The sequence below is a fragment of the Erpetoichthys calabaricus genome, chromosome 1 (assembly GCF_900747795.2).
Source record: "Erpetoichthys calabaricus chromosome 1, fErpCal1.3, whole genome shotgun sequence".
NCBI lineage: Eukaryota > Metazoa > Chordata > Cladistia > Polypteriformes > Polypteridae > Erpetoichthys > Erpetoichthys calabaricus.
The window spans coordinates 242,679,378-242,696,580 of NC_041394.2; the positions used below are offsets into that span (position 1 = coordinate 242,679,378).

Here is a 17,203-nt window from a genome sequence, read left to right on the forward strand (position 1 = left end):
TTTTTTATCACTCTCTATGTCGTTTTAGATAAATGAAAAAAAACTTTTTTGATTGAAAATTCTTTAAAAATCTTTTAGTGGTTAGCTTTGTTTCCCCAATGATACAGAACCAAATACTCAAGGGGCAGGTCCTGCCAATTCTGACACAAGATCATGGGGAGCTAGACACTATCTGAGTGCACAAAAGGAGCCAGTCCATCATAGGACACACACATCCACACTCACTTGCAGAATGAATATGGGGTGCTGGCGCTAACCTTTTTCTTGTCTATTTCTTCTGCAGCAAAGAGCAGATGCCCAGTGAGGGCAACAGACTCTGCCCCTTCTGGCCCGCAAACCTAAAAATCCTAGAACTGCCAGAAGGAGGTGTTCCATTTTGAACAGTACTCACCACAGAATGGCGCTCCTGTGGTGACTGAAATACGTTGCCTGATGGCTTTCTTTTTGTTTTGGAGTTTTCAGTTACATTTGTACCTTTAGTGGCCATTTTTATTTATTTTTCCTAAATTGGATTAATCGGGGACAACCTGGTTGGCTCCCCAACATTTATTCATGGGTGTATGTATATATTCTGTTTTTTCTAAAAAAAACAATCAAAGTAATCTACATTTACTTTATACACAGAGAAACTCTGTTATGTAAAACTATATAATATGTTAATATACTAGGGGAGTTTCAAGCCTTTATAAGCTAAAATATTTTAACCAAGAATATATGCCCCTCTTAATAAGAGGTCAGTAGGGATGAAAACTGTACGTTGTTCACCAAAGACTGGCCTATACTGTAACTAAGATGAGGCAGTTGCACTAACTACACTACTATTATCAAGAGAACGAAAAAATTCTTCAGTTGGAAACTGATTCAAACCACTTCTACTTTTTAAAAAAAGTTTTAGTTATTAAATATACAAAGCCTCTTACTGGTGGTTTATATTTATGTTTACATTCTTATTTCCTATTACTGATAAAAGAGACAGGTGTACACATGACATTTTCTAAAAATATCACACTACAGATGAAATGGCTGCAGTGATAGTTTATTACTGTAACTAAGAACTAGTGATTAGATTTCAACAGTACAAAAATAGTCTTAAAGATATATACACACTATTATTTGACTGAAAAAAGTTATTTTTAATGTTAGTTCAAGTAGTAAGGCTGCCTTAAATGCTTGTTCCCAACATTAATTGCCAAACAAGAGCTAAAACATTAACTTTTTGAGGAATGTCTCTAGTAAAACAGGGGTCTGCAATGTATGTTTCAAGCAGAATGAAATTCAGTTCATTCTCAGTTTATAATGCACATGCTATTGAGAAACTCAAAGCACATAACCTAATTTGTAAAAATTGTATGGTTTCATAATTACTAAATGCATTTATTTTATGATGAATATATAATTATAAATTACTAAATAAACAATTACATAATAATGATGATGATGATTGTAATTAAATTGTTAAATTATGTAATTTATTTATTGTTAGGGGGCAAAACAGCTGTTAAGATGTGTAAGCACTCAGCCTATACTCTGTGAAGTACACTACACAAAAAAGAAAAAAAATAATTGAATTTATAAATATAGTTAAAACAAATCCCAAACAAAACCATCTATTAATACCATATAAAAACAGAAACGGCTATACCTGGAACTCCTGCCACTCCTTTCTCCAGCCCAGTGCCACCTGCTCTGACCTTGTGGGCACCCCCTTCTCCAAGTGGCCCCACTGTGAACTGAAAGGGACTGCCTGGGACGTGCTGCCCACGGTACTTGACATTCACTGTGTGAGGACCCATCTCCTGAGGCACAAAGCGCACGCTGTAGGTGCTGTCTTCTCCCTCAATAATTTCAGCATCATTGGTTTTGCCAGAAGGACTGGTTACTTGTGCAGTCATTTCTTGGGTGCCAGCTTCTCCTGAAAAAAGGGCAAGGAATGTAAATGAAGTTTAGATTCCCACTGTGACTTCTGCCATGCTATCCTTTTTCAATTATTTCACAATATCCCATTTTTGTTATTGTACTGGTAAACAGCAAGAATAGAATAAAATATCCAATTACATCAGAAGAGATTCTCAAATCACACAAGGACTAAAGAGTCATGCAGATTTAATGAAAAAATTCCAGCAGAAACGCCTGTTTGTTTTATTTGGCAAAAAAGACTATTCCTGGACAGCTGCAATTTCCAGGCAGTTAAATATTGCATTTATTTAGTTTTTGCCTGAATTAGAGATTGGAGGTAAAACACTTTTTTAGTGTTGAGCTCCTGAGAACTTTAGAATTGTTGTTTATTAAAGAAAAAAGGAGCATTCAATTCAAGAAAACAAAAGATACATAGCGCATGGAAAACATAATGTTGTGTACTACGAAACAAGCCTTCATAGCTTTATCTTGTCAATGTAACTGGATAATCAATTTTCTGCAGCACAGGTAAGAACACCATTTCACCATTTGTAAAAAACTTTGTATAAGTATGATGCATACATTTTCTGAAAGCTTCAATTATGTGGTGCAGTTGGCAATATATTCTATAAGTATTTTATTGCCAGTAAAAATATGTATAAAATAAAAGGGTTAAGTCTATGACTGAATCAAGACTGAAATGCTAATGGAACACGTTTTACTAAACCTGTAACATGTAATGGCCAAAAGAAAGTATTGTTTGGCCATTTCCAAGTTTCTGCTCCTAGCCAAAAAGCAACTGAATATGTATTATATTCTGTATTATGAAGAAACACAGTATTACAGTATTTGAAGAAATCACTTACAACAAGACTGATAATTTCTGGGTAATACACATTCATTTCTATTGAAGTTAGTGTATTACAGCCATTTTAAAGAGCCAAATTTAAAGAAGGGTTTGCTAAAGTTTTCGTAACGTAAAAATTAATACCCTGTATTGACTCTTATTGTCATGAATCCAAGTATCTGTTTTTATAATATTACACACCAATAAATGTCCTTTAATCATGCTGGACACATATCATGATATTCTTGCTTTCCTGAACTTGGTGTGTCTTTGAATTTTCTAGACAATAATTTCATGCATTTATACACACACACACACACACACACCCTCTTGTCTTGTAATGCCACTGAACGTCCCAAGGCTCTCTCGGCCGAGAAACTCTCCGAAGACATCATGGAATGGGTCTCCGCCAACTTGCGTGGATTCCTCCACCCTCACCTCCCTCTTGGTCTCCCCTCCCCTCGTTTTGCTGATCTCAGTGCGCTCAGTGCGTGTATAGGTGTGACTGCTGCGTGTAAAAGTACGTGTCAGGCGTTCCTGGGCTGACACCATCTGGAACCAGTTTCCTAAATAAAGAGGAGAAGGAGAGAAAGAGGAGAGGAAAGAAAAGAAGGAATGAAGAAGATGGGTTTAGCAGACAAAAGGATTGTAAAGATTTCTTTCTAAAAGAGCAACCTTTTCTACTAATAAAGCAGTAGAAAAACTGTCACAGTGCAAGATTTACATTACTTTTTTAGTACTTTCTTGGGAAACATTTTTCATTCTTGCACTACTTTTCCATACCCTTTAAATGAAATAAGCGCCTTGAGTGAATAAATTTTAACAACATGCGGTTCAGGGGAGGAACAGATTCTGGACAATGTGCCAGGCCATTGCAGGACATTCTCACAACAAGTCAGTTTAAAGATTACAGTTAACACTAACTGACCCACTTTGGGGATATGGAAGGAAATCAAAGTATTTGCAGAAAAATCACAAAAACACAATGGGAAAGATTCTGAGGCTACGAGGAAACAGTATTAATCACTGTGGCATTGCATAGTCTGGGACATACTTCATCCATTAATACAGTATATCCATTTACCAATCCTTTTTAATCCAGCTTTACAGCCTATTCTGGCAGCAACAGGCACATGTCAGGTTCCAACCTGGGACAGGGTGTCGTTTCACCAGTAGGGCATGAGAAATACTTGCATAACCTAAATTGTTACCCACAGTTCCAATGGGGATAGGAAATACTTAATACTCTTGCATATAAAAATGAATAGGACTAAGAATCGAATCCTGCCTTTGCAGTTCTAATCTGTTAACATAAAGAACAAGAAGTCTGTGAAATGAAAGGAACTGAAGATAGGCTTATCAAGCTAATACTGTATGTTGTTAGAATAATAATGTATGGCAATTTTACAATTAAAATGGTGTTCTTTTTTTAAATGGAACCATGCATGACCAATCAGTTACACTAATTGCATCAGGAATGACTACATTTATTATTTGGCACACTCAAAAATGCTTTAGCATAATTTCCTAATGGTCACAGTTGAACTGGGAAACTGGAAACATGCAATCTGACTTTGCTGTTCCCCTGCTTTCCTGCCAAACCGGTGTTTCCTGTTTAGAATGGCTTCAGTTATTCCAGGAACAATACAGGAGGAAAAAGGTAAAGGCTGAAATAAACTGGAAAGTGCAGTGTACATTTACAAAAAAAAAAAATGAAAGAAAGAAAAGGAACTGAAATAGAAGTTACTGACTGTATAAGGGAGTCAATGGTAGGAGGTGCTTATTTTTTTTTAATCCTTGGCCATTTACTTTATAGTTTATGAAATAATTTTATTTTTAAATCTATAAATGTATCTGATACAAATTTGCTAGAAAACGTTTTTTACCTGGAATTTTAAGATTTAAGTCACAAGTGCTGCCAACAGTGGCAATGGATGGTGCTTGTCTCTTTCTGGTGATGCTCTCTTTCATACGTCCTTCACCAATCACCTTCACTGTAAATGGGCTTCCTAAAAGTAAGAATTTACATCATTAGTGTATATTATTGACTATAAATAGTTGTAAAAAGTATAATTATAATTATTGTTTAGGTTAAGATAATGTCCAGAATCTAACTAGAGTGGCTATTTAACATTTCTAATGTTGATAATGTTGCTTGTTTTTACCTGCTTACCCAAAGGACACATCTGACAGAACACACTTTGAACCATGTAGCTGCTTGGGTGCATTTATGTATGTGAATATCTGATATGAACACAAAACAAAATATAGGAAAATAAAGTAATACAACCACAAAAAATAGAAACTCTTACTTCAGATGAAAAAATATTTACAGCAATACATAAACTGCTTATTCAATGCCCAATAACAGCTGTCATTACTGGTACCTCAAACTGACAGCATTAACTTGCATCCAGTATTAAGCTTTTGTCATGTATCACGCTTTCCTTTTCTTTGAGAATCACCTTCTAATGACTACTACCAGCAGTGGCATTGTTTGTTTTTAATTCTAGAATGTGACATAGGACTATACTGACTAAGATATAATTGACAAAGGAAAGTATGTATGTCAAATTAGCAACCAGATGCAATATATGCAAACATATGTAATTATAGTGGAGAACTACCAAAGACTGCGGTGGGCTGGCGCCCTGCCCGGGGTTTGTTTCCTGCCTTGCGCCTTGTGGTGGCTGGGATTGGCTCCAGCAGACCCCCGTGACCCTGTAGTTAGGATATAGTGGGTTGGATAATGGATGGATGGATGGATGGCTGAACTACCAAAGAATCACAATACAGAGCAAGCACCATACACCAGCAAAAGATTTTGGTAGGAAAGTTGTCAGAAAGACAAACAGCAGAAGCATCATTAAAACAAACTAAAGAAACCAGATAAACTATCAAGTGATCAATGAATGTGACAAGTTTTTTAATATTCTAAATGATTAAAATTGGAAGTAATCAGGAGATAACAAACTAGGTTTGCATTGCCATTCACCTCCATGGTCAAGACTAACAACGGTTCTTTCTGCTTGTTGCATGTAATATATTTTTTGAAATGAACTTCTCTTGTTCTGGCTTCGTACATTTTCCCACTCTTACGTGGTATTATCACATTAGTCTTTGCTTACTCATTTTTGCTACATTTGCCAACTGCTAAGGAACAAAAACAATCATTTTTATATTATGGACAGTGACTACAGTCTCAGGACTGGTAAGGTCCAAACCCATGAACAAATGAAAACCTAAAGCAGGCCCCTAGCCATGGACATCTGCTAGTATTAATCACTATACGCTATGTTTAATCACTAAGTAGACTCATCATTATTTTTCGGTGTATTTTTGTTTGGGAATGTCATGTGAAAGACTTATGTGAAACAACTCTTTTTGTTATACTCCTTGACCTGTATATTTCTAGCTGTAAATAAAAACAAACAGTACAGTTTCATTATTACAATGATTCCTGTAATAATGATGGCTAATCAAATGAAGATATAAATATCTAATGTTCATTACTAAACAATGGTTTACTATGTCAACAATGAATGACTTTCACAGCATTTAGAAGAAGGTAAGCAGTGTATATATCACTTTAAAACTATGGAGTATCATTTCTCACACAGAAACCAATATATGGTTTTCTTGTGTGCTGCATGTGGTAAGTCCTGCAACATCTGCTACAACACCTTGTCCATCCTCTTGTAAATAGTGGCGTGACCCTGGTGAAGTGAGTTAGGGGTCCATGGTAGTGCAGGTTTTGAAAATAAAAACAGTGTGGCTTTGGTGGTGTGGGTGCATGCAGTAGGAGATTCAACAATATTCAGTGAGGAAATTGGCTAATCACATTTACATGTGAATTCGTGATTAGTTTAGCCAGTTTCCTCATTGATCTCTGTGGGTTGTTATTAAGGCACCTGCACCCACAATGTATAAATGGAAGCTGAGTAAGTTAGATGAGATTAATGAAAGGGAAAAATGATTTGAGGGGAAATCGAAAAGACAAGGTGATCAAAAAGGAGGGAGAAAAATCAAAGAAGGAAGTTTGGATGGACATGAAAGAGGACAATTTGTTGAGCAAGCTGGTGCATTAGGCAAGAGGCTTGGTGGTCAGAATTTAGGTTCCTAACTGGATTTGCTCCTGCTGAGCACCCAGGGAGCAGGAGTGACCGAAGGGCTTAGGAGTTCATCCAATAGATGTCAGAGAAAGATGGTGGTTAGATGATGGTGGTGGAGCTTGGATACCCCAGTGGTGACCAGCTAAAGTGTCTGGGGGACAAACCAGTTTTAAAGGGTTGGCTGCACTTGCTAGTGTCTCTTCTCCTGCTGAGTAGACCTAAGGGGTGAGCAGGGGCGGAGAAGATTTAAAGAGGCACCAGAGAAAACTGTATTATGGTTTTATTCCTGTTTTTACATTTTCTTGAATTGGATTATTTATTGATTATGTATTAACTGATTTTAACTTATACTAAGAATAAGCACTTGCTTTTATTGGATTACTTATTCAAAGAATAACTGCACTGCATTTAATTTATTTGTTATTTATATATACTGTATTTTCACAATACACATTTGCATCAACGCTATTGTTTGTTTCTGTGTCCTCTGCCAGCTGCACGCAACCCCACCATCAAAGTGACACATATTCTAAAATTCTCTTTGCCAAAAAATCTTGGCACATCCTGAGTATTTGTATTGTTAAAGGAGGTATATTTGCATTATAATATGTTGTGTTCCGTTCTTTGCTGACAGTCGTCCAGAGTAGAACTGAAACAAATGCACAGTATCATTTTAAACAGCCACAATCTTAGCTACAATCCTTGAAGATACAGAAATAAAGACTGTTACTTTGGGCTTAATAAATTAATCACCTGCTTTGACCATCCCTATTCTGCATTAATTGCAGTCATCTACAACCATTAAGCAGTTTCACTCCATTTACTACTGCTTTTTCCTTCTTGAATATTGAAGAGTTGACCTGTTTTGAGTACTTCTGTTATTGCTTTTAGACTTTTTGTACTTAGGGATTGATAAATTAAGCAGACAGTTAGCAGCAATGCACTGCATTTTTTACACAATGATTTGAATGGCAGTTGAAAATATAAAATTTAGGCTTCTTTCAGATTTGGATTGTACTCTACCTGGTACATGTTGGTCAGCAAATTTAATGTTGATGATGTAATTGCCTGGCTCAGTGGGGCAGTAAGTAACTTTGCATGTTCCATCTTCCACATCTTCACAATTTATATCAACTTTGCTGGGACCTTCAATTGACAAACCAAGGCCTCCATAGCCTAGGAAAACAATATACAATAACTGATTAACAGAAGAACTACAATATCTTGATTCCTTTCTTTGACATTTATCAGTGTAAACATATCATTATTTGCAAAAGAAAACATCTGGCTCTGCCAGAAATGTTGAAAGGACTAATGTACTGAATTTAACATTTTAGAAATGCTCATAAAAAGGAGAAGGTGAAATAAAATCTAAGAGAAAATTTGCCCACACTTTCACTCACCGGCATTTCGAGTGTCCACAATAAATTCCGACACCTCAAAAGTGTGACCTTCCAGCAGGCCCTTCCCTGAAACCTTCACCTTGCTGGCATCACCGATTTCTGATTGTCCAACCATGATTTTAAAGGGACTGTTAGTAACATGTTTGCCATTCTTCTTAACACTGACCACATGCTCTCCAACTTCCTTAGGGGTGAATGAAATTCCTTCAGTGAAAGAAGAAGAAAAGAAGGTCACATGCAGTAAGTCTAAAAAATTACTGGAATGTGTATATTTCAAGAAAATACAATTGTAACAAATAATGAAAAGAATTCTGATTTGCTACTTTGGATTATCATGTCTCCAAATATTCCACTTCCACCATGCATCTGAATCACAGCTGAGATGTTAGATATTGCAGAAAAAGACAACACATATTTACAGACATTTTCTTTTTATTATTGATTTTTATTTTCTGAAGAAAAATAAGTGAATCTGATGCTGGAAAATAAATTTGCACACTAAACATTTTTCCTCATTGGTCAAACTGTTGTGTTTTTATTTATTTATTTTTTCCAGGTGTACTGTATATAGCTGATTTTTCCATATTACAGATGTATGCTTATGCAGTATATTCCGCAATGCCCATTTTACTGGATAAAATGATCCCAGGAAGTTAAATTATTTTAAGTTTGGTACATTATATACAATAACATATACTATAAAAATATAATTTAAAAATCAGTAATGTATGATATGCTAATCAACCATTTTTCCATATTTTGGTTACCAAATCTAAGCAACAGGATCTCTGCAACCACAACGTAACCAATTAATCCTTCTTCCCTTCCACTTTTTGAAACTGCTATGTTCACTAGAGAGGAGAATTCAAACCTATAATGGCAGCATCAGGCTTAAAGCAGAAATCAACCATGGGCAGGTTGTTACATCATTATTGCTAGTACGTTTGCTGGCTGAACACATTTCATATTGGTTGTAATTGTTATATTATTATTTGTCTTTGTTTTTCATGCTGAATTTGTGTGAATGGCAAATTTACTTTATCTCTGACCAACATGGCTGCTACCTTATGATGTAATGGGGATGTGGCTGCTAACCATGTGAGTCGACAGTCATTTTCTTTTACTATAAATGCAGGCCTGTACAAGGGTAAGAACATCAACTATTCTAATCTTTTTTTTTTTTGAACATACACACACTGTTTCAAAATATTTGATTCTGCCAAAATTGGAGTCACTTATGTTTTATTTCCTGTTGTTTTACTTTGTACACAACGTTTTTGTGAACATATACACACTACATATTTTTTGCATTTCATCTTTTGTGTTTTGTGTACATAGTGACAGATGAGAAAAGTAAACCCTCACAGATTTTACAGAATGAACTTTCAAATTCGGCTCCCTTTCTCAGGGTAATATATAGGCCCAAATTGTTTCAGCATTGTTAATCACTGCTCTACCCAGCCACCGTATTAATCCTTCAGCAAAATATCTTTTGTCTAAAACTTATTGCTTTTATTCCATATACAATTAAAATAATTATAAGAATGAAAAATATAATTCTTGTGTTTCTTGGATGCTGTATTTGCAGATAAAATGTATATAGAAAATGTTAATTTTTAATGTGGGCGGCACAGTGGGTAGTGCTGCTGCCTCGCAGTTAGGAGACCCGGGTTTGCTTCCCGGGTCCTCCTTGCATGGAGTTTGCATGTTCTTTCCGTGTCTGTGTGGGTTTCCTCCGGGTGCTCCGGTTTCCTCTCACAGTCCAAAGACATGCAGGTAAGGTGCATTGGCGATCCGAAATTGTTGTGTGTGTGTGTGTGTGTGTGTGTGTGTGCGTGTGTGTGTGCGTGTGTGTGTGTGTGTGTGTGTGCATGCCCTGTTGTAGGCTGGCGCCCTGCCCAGGGTTTGTTTCCTGCCTTGCGCCCTGTGTTGGTTGGGATTGGCTCCAGCAGACCCCCGTGACCCTGTAGTTAGGATATAGCGGGTTGGATAATGGATGGATGGATTTTTAATGTATACAACTCTGAATCCTATACAATAATTTTATAACAATCCACATTTTATACTATTGTTATTTAAGCTTTTTTTAGCATTTCTATTTCATGAGTGACATAAAATGTTGAAAAACATTTGAATCTCTGGGCTATTTATCATGTGAGCAATAATAGTTGCCATTTCTTTTGCTCAGTACATTTTACAAAAAAAAAAAAACACAAGAGAAGACAGATCTGTTCAGCCTGGAAATAATAACGGATTTTTTAAAGAACTTTTTTTTCATGAAACAAGAGGCCACACAAGGAGAAATAAAATGAAGCAGACAAAGAACATATTCAGGATGGAGAAATAGCGCAGCCTTTTAATGTGAGTGGTTGTCAGCTTTGAAAATTTACTACCTGCACATGTACTGTTAGAATGGAAATGATAAGAGATTTCTAGGAAAACACTCAAGTTATAGACTGTGTCCAATTTGGATTACTCTCAAAGGTTCTTCATTGCAACTAGTGGGGTTTTTCTTTTTCTTCTGGGAATTCACAGCAAGAAGAAAGAGACTCAGCCTTGACATCTCTGGGTGTGTCTGCATGGTCCAATTGGCCTTCTGCATTTTACGTATAATGCTTTCAAATTTTCAGATTTTACAACAAATATATTGGTAGTGTTTTCATTAAAACCACATCATTGTATAATTTTTAGAATTATATCTGAGTACTGGAATTTAGATTTTGTTAATTTTAAAATGTACAGTCCTCTTTTTCTTTTTTCGCTAGTTATACTGTAAATGACACTATTATATGTAGGCATAACACAGAAACACTACTCACCAATATGTCTGTTTGGCAGTCTTTTCAGAAGGCAAGGTTCCTCATTACCAGATGGTGCACGGATACTTGCTGTTAATGAACTAAGATCTGTTTCTGTAATCTTCAGAGAGACATCTGTTGATGTGCCTACATTGAGCTGGGATGTCCTCATCGAATCATCACCTGCAGACACAAATGTTCCATTGAAAACATTAAGGCAGCAAATTTTAGGCCATAAATGTACTAATCTTTACACCATCAAGCACGAAAAACAAACGTTCACTTCCAAATTCAGCTAGAAGTCTGAATGTGTAAGTTCATTGGATCATTATTGCCATGAGCAGAAAGTACAGTTTAGAGGTCAAGCATATTCGGTACACTTTTCCAGGATGTTGTTTAATTCTTTTTTTGGTTTGCAAAAAGTAAATGAAATAAACTGCTTTTTCCTCCTTGTTTTGTTACTGTCCAAAAGATCTTAAGCTAAAGTGCAGTGCTAGCAAAAGGTAGTAAATGAAGATATCATCCTAATACCAATTTCCTTTACATTCAAGTGAATATTCAGTACTAGCAGATGTTCTTCTACAGATAGCACTCTTTCTTTCTTTCTTTCTTTCTTTCTTTCTTTCTTTCTTTCTTTCTTTCTTTCTTTCTTTCTTTCTTTCTTTCTTTCTTTCTTTCTTTCTTTCTTTCTTTCTTTCACAATATTTTTCCATTTATTGCCACAACAAATAATGCACCTGTAATCTTAGCAGTGAACGGACTTCCAGGGATGTGTTTGTCATCAAACTTGACAATGATGTTGTAATCTCCAAGTGCAGTCGGCAGGTAGGAAACAGTGCAGGTGCCATCCTTATTGTCCTTACAAGTGATTTCTGCCTTTGATGGTCCTTCCACAGCAAGGGACAGACCGCCTGCCAGAAATGTAGAACAAACAAACCATTATTTCAGAATGAAAGGTGGGCTGGCAGAAATTTCATTTGATAAGATGAGCAGAAAATGATGTGCAGGCATTGACTCTGCACTGTTGGAATTTATTATTTTGGGACAGTGCCTTAGATATACTGTGTATTAAACTACAATGAAAGTGAAGAGATACGTATTTAAGTTTAAGCATGGCTTAGCAGTACTGCATTTGGAGGATGGGACATTCTATTACAAGGTTACATTTTTTGTAACCTTTATGGCTGACTGTGTAGCCTTAAAAGAGTCACTTAACCTGCCTGTGCTCTGACTCTGGAAACAGCATAAGAAAGCATACTGTATGTGTACTGAGTTCTTGAAAGTTGTTTGCTTTGAAAGGGGCTGATTTCTTGACAAATTGTGACTAAAGCTTGACCATGCTGTTGAAGGAGATGAATTATAAATCACAATTTTGCAGTGTCATCTTCCACCACTGACAGAATGTAAGCATGGACAAATCATTTGATGTGCCTTTGCAGTGACGGTAAAGAATATTTAAAAATTGCACTATAGCACATGTGCAAAATGTTTTGGTGCAGTACGTTAATACAGACTCCATATAAAATTAATTATGTATATATAGAAATAAAAACAGAAATGTTTTGCTGAAACCAGAGAGTCTAAGCACTTGTTTTTTAAATGTTATAAAAATTATGTTAATAAGTAAATGTGCTAATATTATATTCTGAATATAACTAACTTCATCAGGACAACATTATTTAAACTGTTTTTTTCGGTGAATGTATGCATTGAAGAAAGCCTCTGTCTAAAACTTTCAAAATTACTACTCATTTAAAAGTAAGTTTCCATGTTTTAGTGCATCACTATGCATTGTTGTAATAAGCAGTATTTTAAAACATAATTTTTCAAAGTACACTAAAATGACAGAGCATTAAAATCAATTGTGAATGCTAGGAATTCTGTAAAAATGTGTGGGCCCGTTTTGACATGACACTCTGTGTTAATGGGACTATCAGCAGCATTCTTGGCTTTAAAAATTTGCAATTGGCTCAGTAACATTTTGCTTCAAATGTGCACAAAATGGATTACACTAGATAGCACACAAAATGCAGATTTATGCCTAAGAGTGTATGGCATGAGAGGGTGATGACAGAAGTTCAAAACATTTTGACCTGCTCACAAATGCAACATTCTCCAAGCGGTACTGTCATTTTTTTCTGCGCCTTGGTATATTCATACAATCGACTAACAGTTTACACACAGGCGTCAAAGCACAGGATTTTCTCAGTTCATAACAGTTTGTAGTTTCTGTTAGGCTTGTTTAGCTTTATAACTGAGATTCATAATTTATTTAAATATGTCAGACAACAGACTGTATTTTCCCATTTGCACTGTTTATAGTATTACTATGGCAACCTTTCTATTCTTAATGAACTACTTTTCTTACCTTCGCCAGCATCCTTGGTTACAATGGTGAAAGTGGCTGGTTTGTTCACCATTCCATGGCTTAAGCCAGGTCCATAGGCTGTTACGTGGCCGCTGTTAATAGCATCGACAAAGAACTGCAATGGACTTCCTAAAATTAAACATAAGAGATATTAATAACCTGTCTATGTCTACAGAACTACAAACACATGCATTGTTATTACAGTTATGCAGCTCCACTTCCAATGGAAGTTTTAGCTGTTACATTTATACAAGTTAGATAATTTTGTAGACCCACACAAGAGTAACTGTGATTACATAATATTCTATATTTTTCATTACACATCTTAAGATATTAAATGATAAATCATGGTATTTCTGCATTACTTTATGAACCTATTTCATTTTTGGGACCACTGGATCTTTTTGTCTTAATAAAAGTGTCTTTTTAAAAATGGAAAAAATGTATTACTGGTAAGGTTCCCCTTAGCATATCAGTGTAAGGGGATGAAATAATCAAGAAAGTCACTCCACATAAAGGTTTCTACTAAAGCAGCAAGAATGTAGCACAAAACTGTGATAATGGAGGTAAGCCTGGGACAGGTGTACACCAGCAGCTCCCTGTTTGCGTGGCTCGCCTATTTAGTATAGTCAGCCAGCTTAAACAAGTAGCATAGGGATTCTATATGAGCTCACCAACCACAATGTAAAGGTGGGAGTCATGGCTGTTTGTTTAGGGGAGGTTTAGAATTAGTAGAACTTGACACTTGGCACTCTCTCTTAGAATATGGGATACTATGTGACTGATGGGGAATGTGTCAAAAATTGTGAGACACAGCAGGTATAATCAAACTTGCATCTGCATAAGATATTGATTTTACAACCTGACTAACTCATCAAAAGTAGCCATATCCTAATGTTACTCCATGAGGTAGGCACCATGTTAGTGTGAGGATACTCTGCATCTTGGGTTTGTACTCAGGGATGAAAAGACCAAGCTAACATTTGTTTACAGTATTTGATATTCTTAGGATATGGATGTACTACATTAGGCGGGTACTACAGTATCTACTGACTTAAGTGAGTCTGCAATGTCAGCAATGTTAACAAACAGAATGATGACCACACAAGGAGTAGTGTGATTGTGATGAATGGCTTCATTGATTTAAATTTGACTGTTGACATATGGTTAAAAATCTATGCTAATTAGTTTACCGGTGAACAATGATCGACATTTGTGTCATGTCATCTTTCTGTGATTCTCTTTCCAGTACTTTGGGAATATCAATTGATCACCACTGAGCGGTGAGTTAAACCTCATGACTATGGACTTAGGTGGGTAGACTCAGAAAAACCATACGGGCATGGAAAGTTTCACAGTAATGCTTAGCACGTAAATCTTTTTTCAGCTGAGTTTCGCAACTGTTTGTGAAAAAAGACATTATCCTGAATTTCAGTGAAGTCAGAAGCTGAACTTCATCCGAATTATTGTAATGTAACTGTGTGTAACTAATTTGAGCCAAGATAAGTGATAAATGTTGCCTAGTAGGTTTATAGTATACCTAAAATGGATAAAACCTAAAATGGATAAAACTGAAAGAAATACATTTCATATTGCACAAACCTGGAATATGATTTCCATCATATTTAATATCCATCTCATGTAGTCCTTTCTCTGTTGGCGCATATTTTACAGTGACTGTTCCATCTTTATTATCAGTGATATTAGGCCTGGCAGTTTTACCTGATGGCATGCGTACTTCTCCTGCAATGTTTAATGAAAACTTTATTGGTGCTGACATTTCAAAGAACTTTTAAAAAATGATAACTGATGCTGTATTTCCCAATTGGAATTTTTAACAATCATCAGCATTACCGAGTCAGTTCTTCATTTTAGAGTAAATAATATCATTAAACATGGTTTGACTTCTTGATACTCAGAGACAGGGCACAGAAGCGCAATCATTTATCAAATCATAATACTATTGATGTATTCATAATAAAAAAAGCATACAAATAGCATAAAAATATAAAACAGTTTTGAGAAACATTATAAAATACAGCACTAAAAAATGAGTTTTAGGAAAATTAGATATAGAAAATAACTTGTATATACAGTAAATACTAAGTAGACATAGATACAGTATGTGAAAAACAAGAAAAGCAAATCAAATGAAACGTAACATTGTGCCAGTATGTCTACAAGAAAATTAGACGAAAGTACACAGCAAACTTCCTTTCTACAAATATTTGCATTGCTCAAAGCTAAGAAGTTGAAGTTGTAGAAATTTGCATTAAGGTTGGTACTAATCATACCAGAGATAAAATAATTGTTTTGAGGTGCATATCCAGCTTTTCTACAAAGTACAGAACTAAAGTCAATTGTTAAAATATGAAATTTTCCAGGTGGACAACAAATAAATGAAATGATTTTCTAGGGTCACAGCATGAGTCATTGGCCTAAATTTAACTGCCATCCATTCAGTATGCTGTTTAATCCTAGAATGCGTTGCCTAAAGAGCAAATTAGTAAAATGCAGTGATCCGGTCATTTCTTTTTAGGTAAAAAAGCCTATTTAAGGTTTTTTTTTTTGTTTTGCCCCCATGATTGCATTTTCTAACATTAATGATTGTCTAGCAACAACACTTAACTCTTGGCATATGTTTCTTTGGCCCTGCAAATTTTTATTTCCTATTGTGAAAGATTTGCCAATGCATGAATATACACAAAAATGACACCTGCCAATTTTCCAGTTTCAGTTTATTTATCCCTCATAGATCTAAAGTGTGAAACCAAATATAAAAATAAAAGCCCTCTGAAATGGAAAGTAAAAACTTTACTGAAAGCAGGGAAGAACTGGTACATTGCAAGAGAAAAAACAGACATTATATGCACACACTACATTTAAACTATGCATTTCAGGAAGGGTTGTTCTGTAAAAGAGGAGGTCTGAGCTACTCGGAGAGGGTTACTCTATTTACTATAGACAGTTTACATATCAGTACAAGCTATATAGAAAAATGGTATTTAAGTGTTTTTGGCTGGACTATATACAGGATAGGAATTCCAAATCAAAAACAAATGCTCTCTTTAGAGAAGTTACCTCTAAATTTAAAGTAATACAATATTTAGAAGGCAATTTTACAAATATAGTTTCAGGTGCTGAACTAGAACCCTAGTCCAGACATTTTCTGTGTGATATTTGTGAATCTTTCCTGGACTCTGGGCTCTAATACTCTGGTTTTCAGTCAACATCCTAAAGACATGTATATAAAGTGTTCGGAAACTCTAAATTAAATGAGTGTGGGTGCGTGCTCTGCTATAGCACACTCCAGTTTGCTGACTGCTCTCCAACCAATGCTGTCAGGATAAACATTGGTTCTTGTGACCACATTGGGTAATGGATGAATGGATTGATAATTCTAACAAATATACACTTGTGCTTTTGTAGTAGGAATTCCTTTTTAGAACAGACCACTTTTCTTTAGGAGCAGGCATTTTGTTTTGATCACATTTATTTATAATGCAGGACTAAAAGTTGTATTTATTTATTTTCTATGCATTTTCTCTTACTATCATATATGTGGGTCATCACATAAAAATAACACAACATAGAATACACGATGACATTGAAAGAATTCAGTTAATAATCTACTATTATCTCACTGTTACTCCCACATAGCCTCAAATGTAATATTTTCAGTAGCTAACCTTTATATTTTAAACAATAGTATGTAGAAATGTTTTTTCCACTGAATAAATTAAATGTTTCTTATAAAATATTATCTGCCAATCTTTTCA

General features: G+C 35.5%; 1 protein-coding gene across 4 annotated transcripts in view; it reads right to left on the reverse strand.

The window, feature by feature from the left end:
- flncb (filamin C, gamma b (actin binding protein 280)) overlaps positions 1-17,203 on the reverse strand; it is a 148,723-nt gene that overhangs the window by 15,983 nt on the left and 115,537 nt on the right. For all 4 annotated transcript variants that reach the window (XM_028813192.2, XM_028813185.2, XM_028813176.2 and 1 more), the window contains 9 exons: positions 15,027-15,167; positions 13,425-13,553; positions 11,794-11,967; positions 11,078-11,239; positions 8,259-8,462; positions 7,879-8,031; positions 4,630-4,752; positions 3,070-3,309; positions 1,643-1,912 (listed from right to left, as the gene is read on the reverse strand). In XM_028813192.2, coding sequence (XP_028669025.1) covers positions 1,643-1,912; positions 3,070-3,309; positions 4,630-4,752; positions 7,879-8,031; positions 8,259-8,462; positions 11,078-11,239; positions 11,794-11,967; positions 13,425-13,553; positions 15,027-15,167 — 1,596 coding nt within the window. The remainder of the gene's footprint in view (positions 1-1,642; positions 1,913-3,069; positions 3,310-4,629; positions 4,753-7,878; positions 8,032-8,258; positions 8,463-11,077; positions 11,240-11,793; positions 11,968-13,424; positions 13,554-15,026; positions 15,168-17,203) is intronic.